The 14,478-nt window shown below is 49.3% G+C and overlaps 2 protein-coding genes across 2 annotated transcripts; one reads left to right on the top strand and one right to left on the bottom strand.

Annotated features, from left to right (window-relative positions):
- Nucleotides 1–1,844: 1,844 nt before the first annotated feature.
- GGI43DRAFT_421104 (adenine phosphoribosyltransferase APT1) lies at nucleotides 1,845–2,562 on the top strand (the record flags this gene model as incomplete). The annotated part of the gene is made up of 2 exons (XM_083207902.1): nucleotides 1,845–2,325; nucleotides 2,420–2,562. The coding sequence occupies 2 exons, from the start codon at nucleotides 1,845–1,847 to the stop codon at nucleotides 2,560–2,562; spliced, it is 624 nt and encodes a 207-aa protein (XP_083063116.1).
- Nucleotides 2,563–3,659: 1,097 nt separating this feature from the next.
- GGI43DRAFT_397561 (alpha-1,2-mannosidase MNL1 domain-containing protein) lies at nucleotides 3,660–7,388 on the bottom strand. The gene is made up of 2 exons (XM_083205123.1): nucleotides 6,990–7,388; nucleotides 3,660–6,896 (listed from the first exon to the last, which is right to left on the bottom strand). The coding sequence occupies exons 1-2, from the start codon at nucleotides 7,149–7,151 to the stop codon at nucleotides 3,864–3,866; spliced, it is 3,195 nt and encodes a 1,064-aa protein (XP_083063117.1). The 5' UTR covers nucleotides 7,152–7,388; the 3' UTR covers nucleotides 3,660–3,863.
- Between the last annotated feature and the right edge of the window lie 7,090 nt (nucleotides 7,389–14,478).

Raw genomic sequence — 14,478 nt, forward strand, 5'->3', positions numbered from 1 at the left:
CGTCCCATCAATTAGAGAACAAAGCTACTTCACCTGCTCCATAACCGAGACAGCAGCCATGGGCCCGCATGTGCATATCGCCGCGCCGTCCCTCTGCGGCCAATGAATCTCACGCCTGGGCTGAGGCTTGGCCGGCCATTTGCTGGCGGCGAGGTTTGATGGATCATAGCGGCCGTTTGGACCAGGCGGATCTGGTATGGTGAGAGAACACCTCGGGAAACAATTGATAGCTGTGCGTATTACTCCCCGGCGCTGGTAGCATGTGCGGACACATGTACACGCCAAATCCGAGGCATCGTGCTTCGTACTCGTACTATTATCACAGCCATCCCCAGCAATATCAGTGCCAGCTATGCCAGCTATGCCAGCCATGCCATAATAGCTGGGCACGGACGGAGCAACCGGCATGAAGAAGCTCATATCGGGCTGCGACGAAACGGCCCGGTTTAAGCAGAGGCCAGCTCAGCGGCCAGCTTCGCTCTGCTAGCAGCAACTGCTCCCTACCGCGACCTGACTTTGCTTACTGACCTGCTAGGCAAGCATTGATAGTGCTACTAGGTCGCTACTTGCTGCTACCAGGTACTAGGATCATTGGACCATTGTTGCGCACGCAGTCTTTGCCGGCTTGGGGAGGAGTGCGTACAGTAAGTCCAAGTAGCAGCAGCACCGGTGCTTTTGGCAGATGGAACCTCGCCTGAGTGATTTTATCCGGGCGGCTGAGCTGAGCCCATTGCCTGGAGAGCCGTGCCTACCTTAGTGTAGAGCATCTAGTAAGTAATAATAGCATACAGTAGCACCAGCGGAAAGCGAGCCAAAGGCGACGGACGGCATGATAAGCTGCTCTAGCCAACTCAACAGCACACACCGACAGTTTATTTCAACCAGAGGCTCACTCATCCAGCTGGCTGTGCGTCGGCATTTGGGAGCAAATACGGAGTGGACTTGTTCAAGACTTGGCAAGTCGTACTCCGAAGCTCGCTTGTCGCTGCCACTACGGAGCTGTAGTGCCTGCATGCTTAAGTGGTATCTTAGCTGTACCTATCATTTCCGTACCAGTCAGGTATTCGCAGTTAGGTAGCATCAGCACCAGCATCACGGCCGGTGCCAATTCTCTCTGACAAGACCAGGCCCGGTAATGAACTGTAGCTGCTGTGGCTGCCACGTTGCTCCGCCGTGCTTGTGCTTGTGCTGAGCTGTGCTGGGCTGAGCTGTCCTTTGCTGTTTGCAGGTATCACGTACAGAGTACGGCACTATACACGACAAGCATGATTACTCGACACTCCATATTTTACTGTTTCGACCGGGGCTCTAAGATTCAAGCAGCGTCTGGATACCGGCCCGGGACCTGCCCGTTGATGGCCGCTGCTTGCATGGAGCAGGTACCGACGGTGTAATCTGCCAATGGACCTAGTAATGTTTCTGATACACAAGCTGCAGTAGCCATCGTATCGTGCCTTCCCCTCTGCTGTGTGCACCCCCTCCATTGTGCTGGGCAACTCTTGCCTGCTGTGAATTTTTCGATTTTCCCCACCAAAAAAATTCCAAAGGAAGGAGGGACGCAGGTTGGTAGGGGGAAAAAAAGAAGGAAAAAAAAAAGTACACACCACCCCTCCTTTTTGCGCGCGCCGTTCTCTGCGCTGCTCACTGTGGAAAAAAAAAAAAAAACTGAAAACCCAATTCCCTATCTGGGCTTATCCTGCCACCCCAAAACAAAAAATTCACACCACCCCAGAATCTGCTCCTCCTATTGCTCTCTGCATCCTGTCTGCCTAACCTCCTCTTTTATTCTTCTACTTCTTCTCTTTTCTTTCCCCTCTCTCTTCTTCTTTTTTTCCTTCCTCACCATGTCCTCCACCAACCAATCCTCCACCACCAGCCAAGATGCCTCGGGACGACAGCCCTCCGCCGCCTCCTCCACCGCCGCCCAACTCGCCAGTGCACAGATAAGCCTGCGCAAGACGCTGCGCGAGTTCCCCGATTTCCCCATCCCGGGAATTGACTTCGTCGATATCATGCCCCTCTTCGCCAACCCCGAGGCCCATGCTACGCTGCTGTCCGCCCTCGAGCTTCAAATCGCCGAGTCCTTTGGCGCCAACAAGCCCGATGTCATTGTTGGCCTTGATGCCCGCGGCTTCCTCTTCGGCCCTGGCCTGGCCCTGCGCCTCGGCGTTCCTTTTGCCGCTGTGAGAAAGCAGGGCAAGCTGCCAGGTCCCTGCGTCACTGCCGAGTACATCAAGGAGTACGGCAAGGATCTGTTCCAGATGCAGGCAGACGCTATTACCGAGGGACAGAAGGTCTTGGTTGTTGACGATATCATTGCGACGGGTATGTCCATAGCTCCTATTTGTGGCCCCATTGAGCCTTTTTGTGTTCAGAAATAAATCGAGAACAATAACCAGAATGCTAACTTTATACACAGGTGGTTCGGCGGCCGCAGCGGCAGATCTTGTTCACCAGCTCAAGGGCCAGGTTGTTGGCTACCTTTTCATTCTGGAGATTCCCGGCCTGAACGGCCGCGCTAAGCTCAGCGCTCCTACTACTATTCTCCTTGAGAACCCTTAATTTTGACGAGAAAGGGCTCCATCTCCTATTCTCTCGATAAGCAGCGCCATTCTAGCAAAAAGATGACACGCCTGGAACCAATTCCTCTACACTATCAGCCCTAGTCGACTGGGAAATGTTTCTTGGATGTTCCAATATCACTTCTCAACACCAAAATCGACTCGAGGCGCGAAAGACGAACGAATCTTCTGCTGGGGCTGTAGGCTTGGCTATTGTGGTCCTCCTTATCGACACACTTTTATATATATATCAAAAGTTGTTTGCTTGGATCATTTCTTTGGACTTTGGGGTATTTTCCTAAAATCTCTGTTTTTATATATCTTTTTTTTTTCTTTTGCTTTTTTCTCTTTTTTTCATTACGGGATTTTCTTTCGCATATTACAATATCAAATAACCAATAGACTATGGAAAGCGTTTCTTCTCTGATTCGGAATGGGAAGTGGGTGCCGTGCTCTCTCTGTCTGTCTTGTCTACTTTACGACCACTCTCATCTCTACTTTTACGTTTTACATAATACGATATAGACCACATTACACTGTTAAGAAACTTGGAGGAGTAGATGAGGACTAAAAAGGGATACGATTTTCAACAACGATGAGCACGCAGTGGAGGAGCGAAGGGAAAAAAAAGAATATTGGATTGGATATCTGTTGGGATCATGATGGGAGGGATAATTAATCATTACGGCCTAAAAAGAACTATTCAATTGCAATGAAAATCATCTCTCTGTTTTCTTGAGATTTCTTTGAGATTTCCATGAACCTTTTGAAATAACTTGTTTCTATGAACGTCCTGGGTACTTGTTTAATGAAGAGATATAGATATGCACACCATTCATGTCCCTTCTTCGCTCTTATGAGACCAAGAATACCGCCAGGTTGAATACTATCGTAGTGAATATCTTATGGTAAATATCTTATGATGAATACTGCCATGGTGAATACTATCATGGTGAGTACTATTATGGCAAATACTGCAAAATAGCTGAAACATCAATTATGGGAGCTATTGCTCGTCAAATGAGCTTCATTCCTTGTCACGAAAATATATCCAAGTATCCAGGAACTCTCATTATCAAGGAGTGAAAAGTAAAATTGAAAAAAGAAAGGGGAAAACCCCTCATCATTTTCTCTTTATAAATTTCTCTCCAGGCTCATGCTGGCTATATCTATCCTAAACAAGTGCTTATATCTATGCTACGTGATATATAGACGTGCTATATGTATGTATATGTGGTATGTATGCTGCTATATGCGTATATATATGAAAATATTCCTCCCAAACTTTCCCTTTTCCAAAAACTACAAGACAACGGCATTCTCGACAATGAGTCCCTGACTCTCAACACGGTACTTTCTTCTCATACCAACCCTTGTTGCTTGTCTGAAGAGCTCATAGTCACCTCTTGAAGCACCCATGAGGACCATGGGTATGCCGTGTAGGCGCTTCATGCCCTTTGGCGTCACCTGCTCGGTATCTAACAGTGGCCTGGGCATATTACCTCTGTGGTCAACGCCGTGGTAGTCATCATCGTCATCGTCGTCGTCGTTTTGGTTGGAAGATGGCTCATCAAGAACGATGACTAGTTGAAGGGATCTCTCACTGGGGTAGAAACTGGGGATATTATCCAGTTTCTTGCTAAAGGAACATCCTCCGCGCAGCATGACGATGACTTGGTGTTCACGAGCCGCAGACGCGGGGAGCGGCCCGTCGCAGGCTTGATCTGCGAGGTAGATGGTTGACCAGGGGAAGTTGGAAGCTGGGTCTCTGTAGTTGTAGAACGGGTTGCCAGTGATGGGGGTATCCGAGATGGGCGGTACGGGATATGAACCGGGACCGGTGGAAGTGTAGGCATCCCAGCTGTATATCATGGCGCCGCTCTTGCTTGCGTCAGACTCTGGTAATGTGGTATAAACTGGCTCGAAGACAGAGGACACAGCGCGTAGTATTGATTGAAATAATGAGTCTGAGCCCAGTGATTCAGCGTTGAGCGTATCGTTGTCCATTATGTCATCGCTCTCGGCTGCTATGAGATTCTCGGAAACCACGAGTGTGCTGTTACTCTGCTCTGGATTGTCTACCAGCAGCTCAATCTCCACAGAATCCCTCCTTCTTTTGCACGAAAAAGCCTCGTCCTTTAGATGTCTGACGTGTTCAGCATGGAAGAAGACTGTTTCGTAGCGACCTAGTTGAGTGCTGCCAATATGTGTAATCCTCCACCTGTAGGTGCCCGTGTCCGAGTCCAACACTTGCTCAAGCTGAAGTCGCAGCCCTTCCAAGACGGTGACTGTTGGTCCCAGATGGGTCTGCCAGGACAGTTGTGCGCCAAAGTGTGCCCCTACGCCGCTGGTGAGGTCGCTGACTGGGAACTCTATCAATGATATGACTCGCTCGGGAGGAGCAACGCAAGTACCGTTCTCGGGAAGCATAGTTGGCGGAAGAGTCCACGGGAAGAGAGTGTGGTTGGAAAGCGCCCTGTATCTCATCATCCGACCTTTCTTCCTATCATTAATTTCAACTAATTCAATAGGCCCGTGTACATTCGGAGACCGGTATAGATCTGTGAACCGGGAAACAGAAAATAAGTCTGGCCTGGCCGCGGTGGCCGAACCGCTTAGTTGATTTGCCAGAGATGGCGGAGGTGCTGGGCAAGAATTTGTAAAGCTCTCATCGTAATAGCTATAGACTGCAACTTCTTTGCTCTTCTTTATGCTGCGACTGCTCTCCCGATTGGCACCCCCTCTCTTGCTCTTTGGTATGATGAGCGGGTGGCCTTCTGTGGTGAAGACATAGGGGGCATCTAGATTGTTCAGCGGATGGTCTGGGTCGAATAGCAAATACATATATTTTGCCGTTTCTCCCAAGAAGAAGCTTTCCATACGATCTTGCTTCTCTCCCGTCTGAACATCCTGGAGCCCAGCCCAGCCACATTCTGCAAAACATCGACGCCGAATATCCTTGAGAACCATCTCGCCGACGTGCAAGTACCAGGGGTCTCGGGTAGCACGATAGATGTGATATGTTGACTCGATGAATTCGGGTCTGCCTGGCCACCAGCCGATACCTGCCTCAACATTGCCCTCGCGGACGGACCAGCGCTCCGGCAGCGCAGAGTAACGGGTCCAAAGGGCTGTATAAACGAGATTCGCTTCGATGGCTTCATCAACTTCACCTGCCAAGGCCAAGAGTCCTGGATAGAATGCACCAAGACTATCGATCCACATGGCGTACGGCTGGCCGGTGGCACGGTTGTTGTTTGAGTAGTAAGGGAAATGGCTCCGGTCCGTGTATAGGTACCGCTTGACCGACGCGTGAGCTTGATGCCATGCTTGCAGGAAGGCGTCAGACGTCTGCATCTCGGGCGGTAAAGGGGGGTGTATAGAGTTTGGGTCCAGCCAGCCGGTCGTGCTCTGTCGGCGCGATGTAGAAGCATTAGGCATCCCTAGGCCTGAAAGAAGGATATGGCTTTTGAGCGCGTACTCGAAGAAGCTGTCCATGCCTGCACCGATGCCTGCATGAGGCCCAATCCATAGCCCTCGTTCCGCATCAATCCCGTTACCAATCAGACCGATTTCACTCCTGCGATGCCACACCTCCCAGAAAGCTCGCTTGGCAGACTGCTCGAATCTCGGATCTCCTGTGAGCCTACTCAAGACAGTGAACTCAAGTACAAGGCTTCCAGCTCCAGCACTACAAGTCTCGGTGACTTCTGGGTTGATGCTTTGCTCCTCCAGGACTGCAGCCAGGTTTTGATGGAGGGGAGAGTTGACATAAAAGGGGATACCGCTGCGAAGATTGACTCGAGGATATGGAATACCAGTCGAAGTATAAAATGCAGGAAGCAATCTTTCAGAGAGGTCCAGAGCAAGTCTCAATAGCTGGCCATCATACCTGAACCCATTAGGCCACGGAATAGGGGCCAGCTCCAGAGGATCATCGCCCGCGACTCCCTCTGGCTTGGGTACATATCCAGTGATGGGTAACTCTCCAATGGCAAACAAATGCGCGCTCAATAGACCGCCTACACCGCGGATGACCGTCTCGAACACTTGGACTTTGCTGTCTAGATCGAAGCCCCTGGCACGTATCCCAGCACCGGAAGGTCCCGATCTTCCATCTCCAAAATGTCGTACAAATTCGGCCACTCCATCTTGAAAGTCGCTCAGAGCTTGCGGTCCGGTATACGATCCAGTCTGTGGCCCGCCAGCCAGGATCGCAAGAGTTGACAGACTGTCTATCAGAGTTAAGGAGTAGTTACCAAGGGCATCGTTCAAGTTGATGCGCCCAGGATTATGAGGATCCCGTGTCAAGGGAGTACATGTTATTGGGCGAAGCTAAATAACGGGAGCGTAGCGGTTAGCCTTCTATCTACAAGTATCTTAATTTGCCTAACACGGTATATGGTATAGCACACAAAAGAAACCCACCTCATCTTCAGGAAACGCATGCTTCATATAGTTGCTATATCCATGATAAAACATGTCCACCGTGTCCTGCCGCAGCTGAGCCAGATAGTCTGAGCGCATAGCCCCTACCGGCTGCAGCAGTGAGTGGCTTAGCCATAATAATGCGACCACTAATAACATCATATTGGGCCCGGGGCCGCAGCGCTTCGAAGTGTGTTGATATCGCAGCGAAGCCGTTCGGAAAAGCTGGCACGTGCTGGGCGACTCATTGGAGGAGAAAGGCGAGGGATCGAAGGCGGCGGCAGCATAGAGCTGCTTGCAAGTAAAAGGCCCTTTCCGAGCTCTCTATTATTGCGGATTCAGCTCTAGCAGACGTCAAATGCGAACGGCGCTGTCACCGACACTTGCCGTTGAATCGCCACATCGCCATATGCTGTCTGTCATCTTTTGCGTGGCGCCACAGCGATCGCACGCCAGAAACAAAAATGTGTGGCTGGTGCACCAGAAATGTGGCTAGTACATAGATGCATTTGGCTTGGCATCTCGCATTCCACCCAATGAGGGCTCCGAAAATGAATGCTTAACAATCCTCCAAATCCTCCATGAATAGGTATGTTTCTTTCCGGCTTCTGGCTTCTGACTAACTTCCGCCATCAGAACGGCAAGACTAATCATTCCATTTACCCAGCAGTCCGTCCTATCAATACAAGACAAAGTGACCAGTCATTCGAACAAGGCTTTGCTGACAAGAAGCTTCAATATTGATTTATCGGTTAGAGGTGTAGGAAAACGACTGCCTCGTCCAGCTCATGCTCTCGCTCCTGGGTTTGTACGTTTGTTGCCATTCGTGTATCATGTTTGCGTACCTCTTCAATGAAAGTTGACAACCTTGTGTGTATGCTTCGTACTCTCGCACAGTGAGCCGAACCTGTAATTGGTGACAATACGAGTTCTTTGACAGATGGCGTACAATCTGACAGCTGCAGCCTCGTTCGCGTACCTATGATTGGCTAGGATACGACGAGATGAGCAGCTGCTAAAGGTACGCACATGCTGGGCAAATACGACCGAACTAAGGAACACAGCCCCCAAATACACATTGGAATCGGGGCTTAATGTAATCGACATCTTCTATAGGCCCGGCTGCTGAAAGATGTTTCTGCAGGACAGAGCCAAAATACGCTAATAGCATACAGGGATCAGAGTGTGTATTCTTCACAGAGAATCTCAAATAGGATACAGCCGAAAGGTTCGACAGCTACAAGTGTAGACTGTGTAACAGCAGCGCTAAGCCAGTCATCCACCTGCGTTTATTTCAACGCAAGGTATCTAGACAGCATCTAGGTGGTCTAGCGGAGCAGCTCTGAAAGTTTCATCAGTGGATGACGGCAACGGGGAGATACTTCTTCCATTGGCTGCTTCTTCGTACCAGTATATGACCAGCTGATTACCATTGGATGATCCTCAATCCTCAATCCTTCTATCAGTATTTTTGATGGCTATGGCTATCCTACCCTGTACATTATCGACAAATAGGATCGAAGAGCCGGCAGGAGTATCTCATATCTGAATGAAATGTCCCACAGATTGCTTGAGAGTTAGCCATGCGACTTATCTGTACCGGTACCACCTAATCAATGCGTTACTGAAATAGCGAGAGCAACAAGAACAGGGATCGGAGAGTTGCCTCGTAAGAGACGCAACTATACTTCGAATATTGTTGATGTCACGGGCGTGCCTATAGCTAGCAGCAACATGAATCCTTACATGAGCATGTAACCCGCTCCTCCAACGACCTGGCCAGTCAGTCAAGCTTGCTTTGGTTCGAGGGTCACTGCCACGCCACAATTGGGTTATTAGAAGCAGGACATGCATGCCTTCTCCTCGAATTAGAAGCGAAAAGAAGGTGTCGATACATCCAACAGACACAAAACACTAAGTTTTGCTCAAGCGCTCCGGCGTTAATTTAAGCCCTGTGCGAATGGCGATTGTTTCTCGAAACCCCCCATGCTCAGCATCCATGCTTGGATGTACATGCCTCCTCTCGCTCCATCCACGACCCCGGCCACGAACTGCTCCTAATGACAAACGCGTTATCTCCCCGGTAGGATCTCCACTACGCTAGGGAATAGACAAAAGCAGCACAGCGCGAGCCACGCGGAATTCGGCCAGTTATTATCCACCAGGTATCTAGGATTTTCGCAGTGGAAGGGTGCTTGGGTTCGTCCGAAAAAAAACGCCACATTTTTTCAAACAGATGCGGGTTACGGAGTAAGAGCAAGAAAACCCTTGTAAGTCAGCAATGATTTCTAGAAACCAGGTAACAAACTCGCACGCCCTGTTCCACAATCTAGAACATCGGCTGAGTTTCAGAAACAGGCAGTAGGGCTTTCTACTTCATAAGAGACACCCTTGCGAATCGGGCCACGATAACAGGCCTGGCGATGAGCAACACTGCCATCTGAGATCCATCTCCAGGCGATCCCGCGTCCTTCTTCAAAGCTTTCACTTTCTGCCTTTCAGTTTGCCTTTTGAGCCGATCTATTTTAGTTCTTACGAAGCATAGCGAGGAGAGAGAGGTGACAAGGTAACAAATGTCATAAGGCATTGGCTAACTAACAGTGAGTTCCCTGTGTGTACTCTCCCTCTTCCAATACGAGCGGTACGTCTCATACATAGTGCATCACTATCTTTCCGCACATGTATGCTGTTTGTTTCACTAAATACAAATGCATCATACACACAAAAAATATTTAGCCCTTGACACTATCCAAAAGGTCTCAGAAGCGTCTGTCCCGCATGTCAATACAGACACAGAGAAAACTGGAACACCATACGAAATGCAAATGCTTCTAAACTACTGCCGGATCGCTCTCCCCGCCAGGCTAAATGAACAGTAACTCCGAAAGCTTCTGCGCATCTTCTGTGCCAGAAACCGTACTAGCAGGCTAGGAAGATAATCTCGTGCTAGCATCTCACACTAAAAAAAAAAACAGAACAAGGCCGTCAAATTTGTCGCGCCATCTTGTCTCCTCTTTGTCGTGGCGAGGCCCAATCTAGGAAGTACGAGAGATCAGCAGCTATCCCCCACAGTTTGTGGGCTATGTGATCCGTACTGTATGTACTTTGCTGCTGCGCTGGCTAGCTCGACGCTGTCAGGGGAGCGGAGGATCCTCGTTCAATCTCACAACGGGCGCCAAGCTAGAGGGGAAAGGGGGGCGTTTAGAAGGCTGATCATAGACTGGCTCATCCACTTATGGCCGAACTGTGCAGGGCTTCATGCAGTGATAGTGTCGCTACTGCTGCTAGCGGCAGTAGCCATCTTTCCCCTACGTGAGGCTAGGCGATATCCAAGCATCGTGGCATTGACATGGCATGGCGAGACCAGTCCAGTCCATGATCCCTTGCGTGCAGGACGAGGCGCCAGTTTTTTGTCTTCCGCGCGGAGCTTCATTCGCACAAGCGATCGGATGCCTGCTTGGCCTTGCCGAAGAGGGATGGATCTGTATCTGTACGTCGACCGATCGAGCATCAACGGACACGTTCCGTCCACTGGCGGATATACTTACTCTTTTTCTTTTCTTTCCCCCCATGCTCTTCTCTCCCCCATCATCATCATCATCTGTCAGGGGTGATACAAATGTATATTTGTACTCCAAATACTCCGGAAATACACGTTCTTACTTGCCCTTCCCTTCTGTCCGTGACAAGGGCCCCTTCCCCTTCTCTAGACACACCTGTCCATTCATTGTGGCCACAAAGACGAAGAGGTATTGGTGTACCCTCTTTGGTAGTCGCCGGGGCAGTTTTGTATGGACTTGGCGAGACGAACGATATATTGATACAGGGGCGGCTCCAGATCACATGGCTGATGGGCTATGTAGGCGTCACGAAGGGGGGTGGAGAAAGAGGTAAGAAAAGAAAAGAGCAGAAAATTAGACAGGCGGCTGTGTGCTTCAAACGAAAAATATTGAGATGTCCCACACCCTAACCCAGGGCACAATCGTGTCACTTTTCCAAGGCACGCCCCTCGCTCGGATGTGGCCCTTTTGTTTTTTTTTTTTCCCTCTTTTCTTTTCGCTTGGCAGGCGAGGACTAGATTTGGACACAAGCTGCATATGGCTTCCATCCCGTATGGCTGAGAGACAGTCGCCGTCCCGCAAAGTGGATCGTTTTGCGGTGATTCGCATGTCTTGTATTGTCATTGCTATTGTCATGGAAGCCTTGTCAATATAGGTACTTGGAAGCGAAATGGGGATTCGGAGTATTGGAATAAAGGCAGTGGCGAAAGACAGACGGTACATTTGAATAACTCCGTGCTGCAGGTTTCAAAAAGTCATCCTAGTCGCCAGCATTCGAATAGAGACTTGACAGCCATGGTCACGAAGCCTACGCTTGCCAGCCGCTGAGGTTTCCGCTCTGTGCAAATCAAGCCTGGCCAGTGACACACCTATGTCTGCCTGTTGCAACTTTGACAGCTCCCTTGATACGTAGTAGTATTATGGGGTTTGTTGATCATCTTGTGGAGAAGAGACCGTTTCTCTCTACCATGCTTCTCGCCTTGTATTTCATCCACTAATCATCGTGATGGTTTAGGTAACCCTCCACCCTCCCCCGTTTCTCCGTCCCTCCTTTAGCGATTGCTCACATTTTTTCCCATCCGGCGGCAGTTGCAGCACATGGCTAGAGTCATAGGAATATATCCCTTGCCATTGTTAATTTACGGAACCCAGATTTTGCCTTTCCCTCGGCTGTAGTGGCCTCCAGCTGCCCCGAAACCCGGCACGGCTTTCATGCCCCGGAAGATCAACTTAACCTGGTACTCGTATACCGAAACCATCTTAGCAGCCGCCAATACTACTAGGAACAGTAGTTCCGTAGGGCAATTGCGAAGGAAATCACTTCTAGCCAAATCGGTTCCGGAAGGCAGCGAAGCGACGGGTGATGTACAATAGCCTGGCGTTTAGGGCCCGCGAGACCCAGCGCTAGTGAAACGCGCGAAGGAGAGCCCTAAGATTTCAATCTACGAAGAAGAAGTTACTCTCAGCTACACTATGAAGTTGTTTGAAATGCCAATGGTGAGAGTCGGAGTTTACTATACCGTAAACTTCGTATCAACTGGACTCCTGGTGTGAATGCAGTTACATCTCGGCCGCTATGGATCTTCAATCATACAAGTGGTCATTGATTTGCTCACGCAATGTCTTAGTGAGTATTTGAGAGTGTGTGAATGGCACTACTTCACACTAAGAGGCACATACAAGTGAGAACAAGATCAGCTCAGCTCAAGGGAGAAAAGGATGTGGCCACTGGTCTCACGCCCTAGACAAGGAGGGCTGATGGAAAGCACATGGCCAACCCCCAAAAGAAGAGCTATTCAGCCTCCTAGTTGCTTTATTCTTGACTCAATCAGGCCATGCTTCGAAAGAAGAATGACCACATGCATACCAGCATCTGCGCTAAGGTGAAGAAACACGCTTTGATCTTGACCATTCCACGTGGCAGGCTCGAAAAAAACGAAGCCGCCACGAAGCCACCGTGAAGCTAGCTATTTAACTTCTACTCTACGACACTCGGCTTCTTCTAGTCGGCCTCTACGAAGATCCCCTAACGAGACGCCGGTGAGATCTCCCCGCGTGATGACGGTGAAGTGGCTAAGTGAGCCCTTTTGCGAGAACCTCGCTGTTCACAGCAGCAAACGCGGTCTCCACGTTTTCTACCCTCCTCCCCCCTTTTAGCGTGAGAACCTGAGACACCCCGATCATCACGCTAAAGGGGCGCCCATAACTTGCACGCTGTAAATTACAATCTTTGAGCAGACTTTTTGTTTTTTTCATAGCGGAGCGGAGTCTTCGGAAGAAACCTGGTGATGGGGCTCTTTCTGTACTGCAAGCTTTTCTCGTTTACTGCCTTGCAAGGAAGAACCTCCAGGGCTCTCCATTGGATTCGGCTCTCACTTGCTTGCTTCCCCTAGTGCGAACTGCTCAAGCGCTAGGAATTGGAAGGGTTCTGGGTTCTGAGCTTCGGATCTGGCTGGTTGAATCTCTTTATTCCCATATTTCCGCGTGTTCTTTCGCGTACCTTACCCGAATGGACGTGAATCTTTTCCCCTGTTTCTCTCTCTCTCCATCTCCATATTGCTGTGGAGGAGAACTCAAATGGCGAACAATGCTTGAAGCCTCCAATCATACGAGAGAAAACGGCCCCCGTCCTTTTTTTGATAGAACTGAGTCCATAACGACTCATCATGACTTGGCCACATGTAACATTACATTTGAATTGGCCAATCCCCTCAGCCTTGTGGAAACCCCGTCTACATCAATGAAGAAAAAAAGCTAGCCTAACGCTCGGTGCCTCTTCGTTTCGGCAACCGGGCGGTGATGCCTCGTGGCTTGTCACACCATCCTTTATTTAGGCTCCACGTGGAACATTTCAAGCTTCTATATCGCCGAGATTGCAAACATCTACTCGTTCCACCTGAAAAAAAGACTTATGGATATCGAAGAGTGAAAAAGGGGAGGGGGTGTCGAACTATCACGAGCTGTACAACAATCAATTCGTATTCGATACGTGTTAAAGAAGAAGAAAAATAACAATTGAAAGTCAATTGGGGTAGTACAGCGAATCTGAGACTCGGCACGGCACTTCTGTTCTCCCACACCTTGAACTAACCATGGTATAGAGCAAGCCACCAACAGCATAAAGCACGTTTTCGGCGATATGTTCGGGAAATTCGCCCCCAAATTCGTGTTACCTTATTCAGGTTTCTTTTCATATTCTTCTTCTTCTTCTTTTTCTTCTTCTTCTTCTTCTTCTTCTTTTTCTTCTTCTTCTTCTTCTTCTTCTTTTCACTAAATCTATTAGTAGCAACATCTGTTAGTCAATGCCGTGTAACTAACCTTTTTCACGCACGCGACTCGTCGTAAATTGTGGCTAATTATGCCAGCCCTCAGATTTGAGGCCTGGCCGGCTTTAGCTCGCCCTATTTTAGCGGCCAATATTACAAGGAGTTGAAAACATCAAAAATCTACTACTGTTAGTCGTTGTTCTTAGTTAAAATGATTATTGCCCGATTTGGACAATGGTCTGTGCTGCTCATAACCGTATAATGGACTTCAGAAGCATTTACGAAGACTATTCTCTTCAGCTACAGTCCATGTCCAATGTTTGCACATCTGGATTCAATACTCTCATGCGTAACGATACAGACATTAACAGGTATAAACTCAAGCCATTGGGTGTCTATCTATATCTGCCCCCTTACTACATTGCTAACATTGCAGCAAGTTACAAGGTTAATAAGGCAGCCTCGGTTCCGTTGCCTATTAGCCGGTGTATACTATCGGGATGAATTCCATCTGGTACTAGTATTATGCAGCGAATATCAAACATCTCGGCAATTCTTCCATCTCCCTTTAGAACAACGCCCTATTCTATATAGAGTGCCAAAACGACGGGGGGGGGGGGGGGGGGGGGGGGGGGGGGGGGGGGGGGGGGGGGGGGGGGGGGC

This window comes from Trichoderma evansii (assembly GCF_050947405.1).
Source record: "Trichoderma evansii strain SZMC 28006 chromosome Unknown GGI43scaffold_4, whole genome shotgun sequence".
NCBI lineage: Eukaryota > Fungi > Ascomycota > Sordariomycetes > Hypocreales > Hypocreaceae > Trichoderma > Trichoderma evansii.

Bases quoted from the DNA above. Each gene is read 5' to 3' on its own strand.
- GGI43DRAFT_397561 (XM_083205123.1), bottom strand. From the start codon at position 7,151: ATGATGTTATTAGTGGTCGCATTATTATGGCTAAGCCACTCACTGCTG. The intron at 6,897-6,989 runs GTGGGTTTCTTT...CCCGTTATTTAG, and splicing joins ATGCGTTTCCTGAAGATGAG to CTTCGCCCAATAACATGTAC.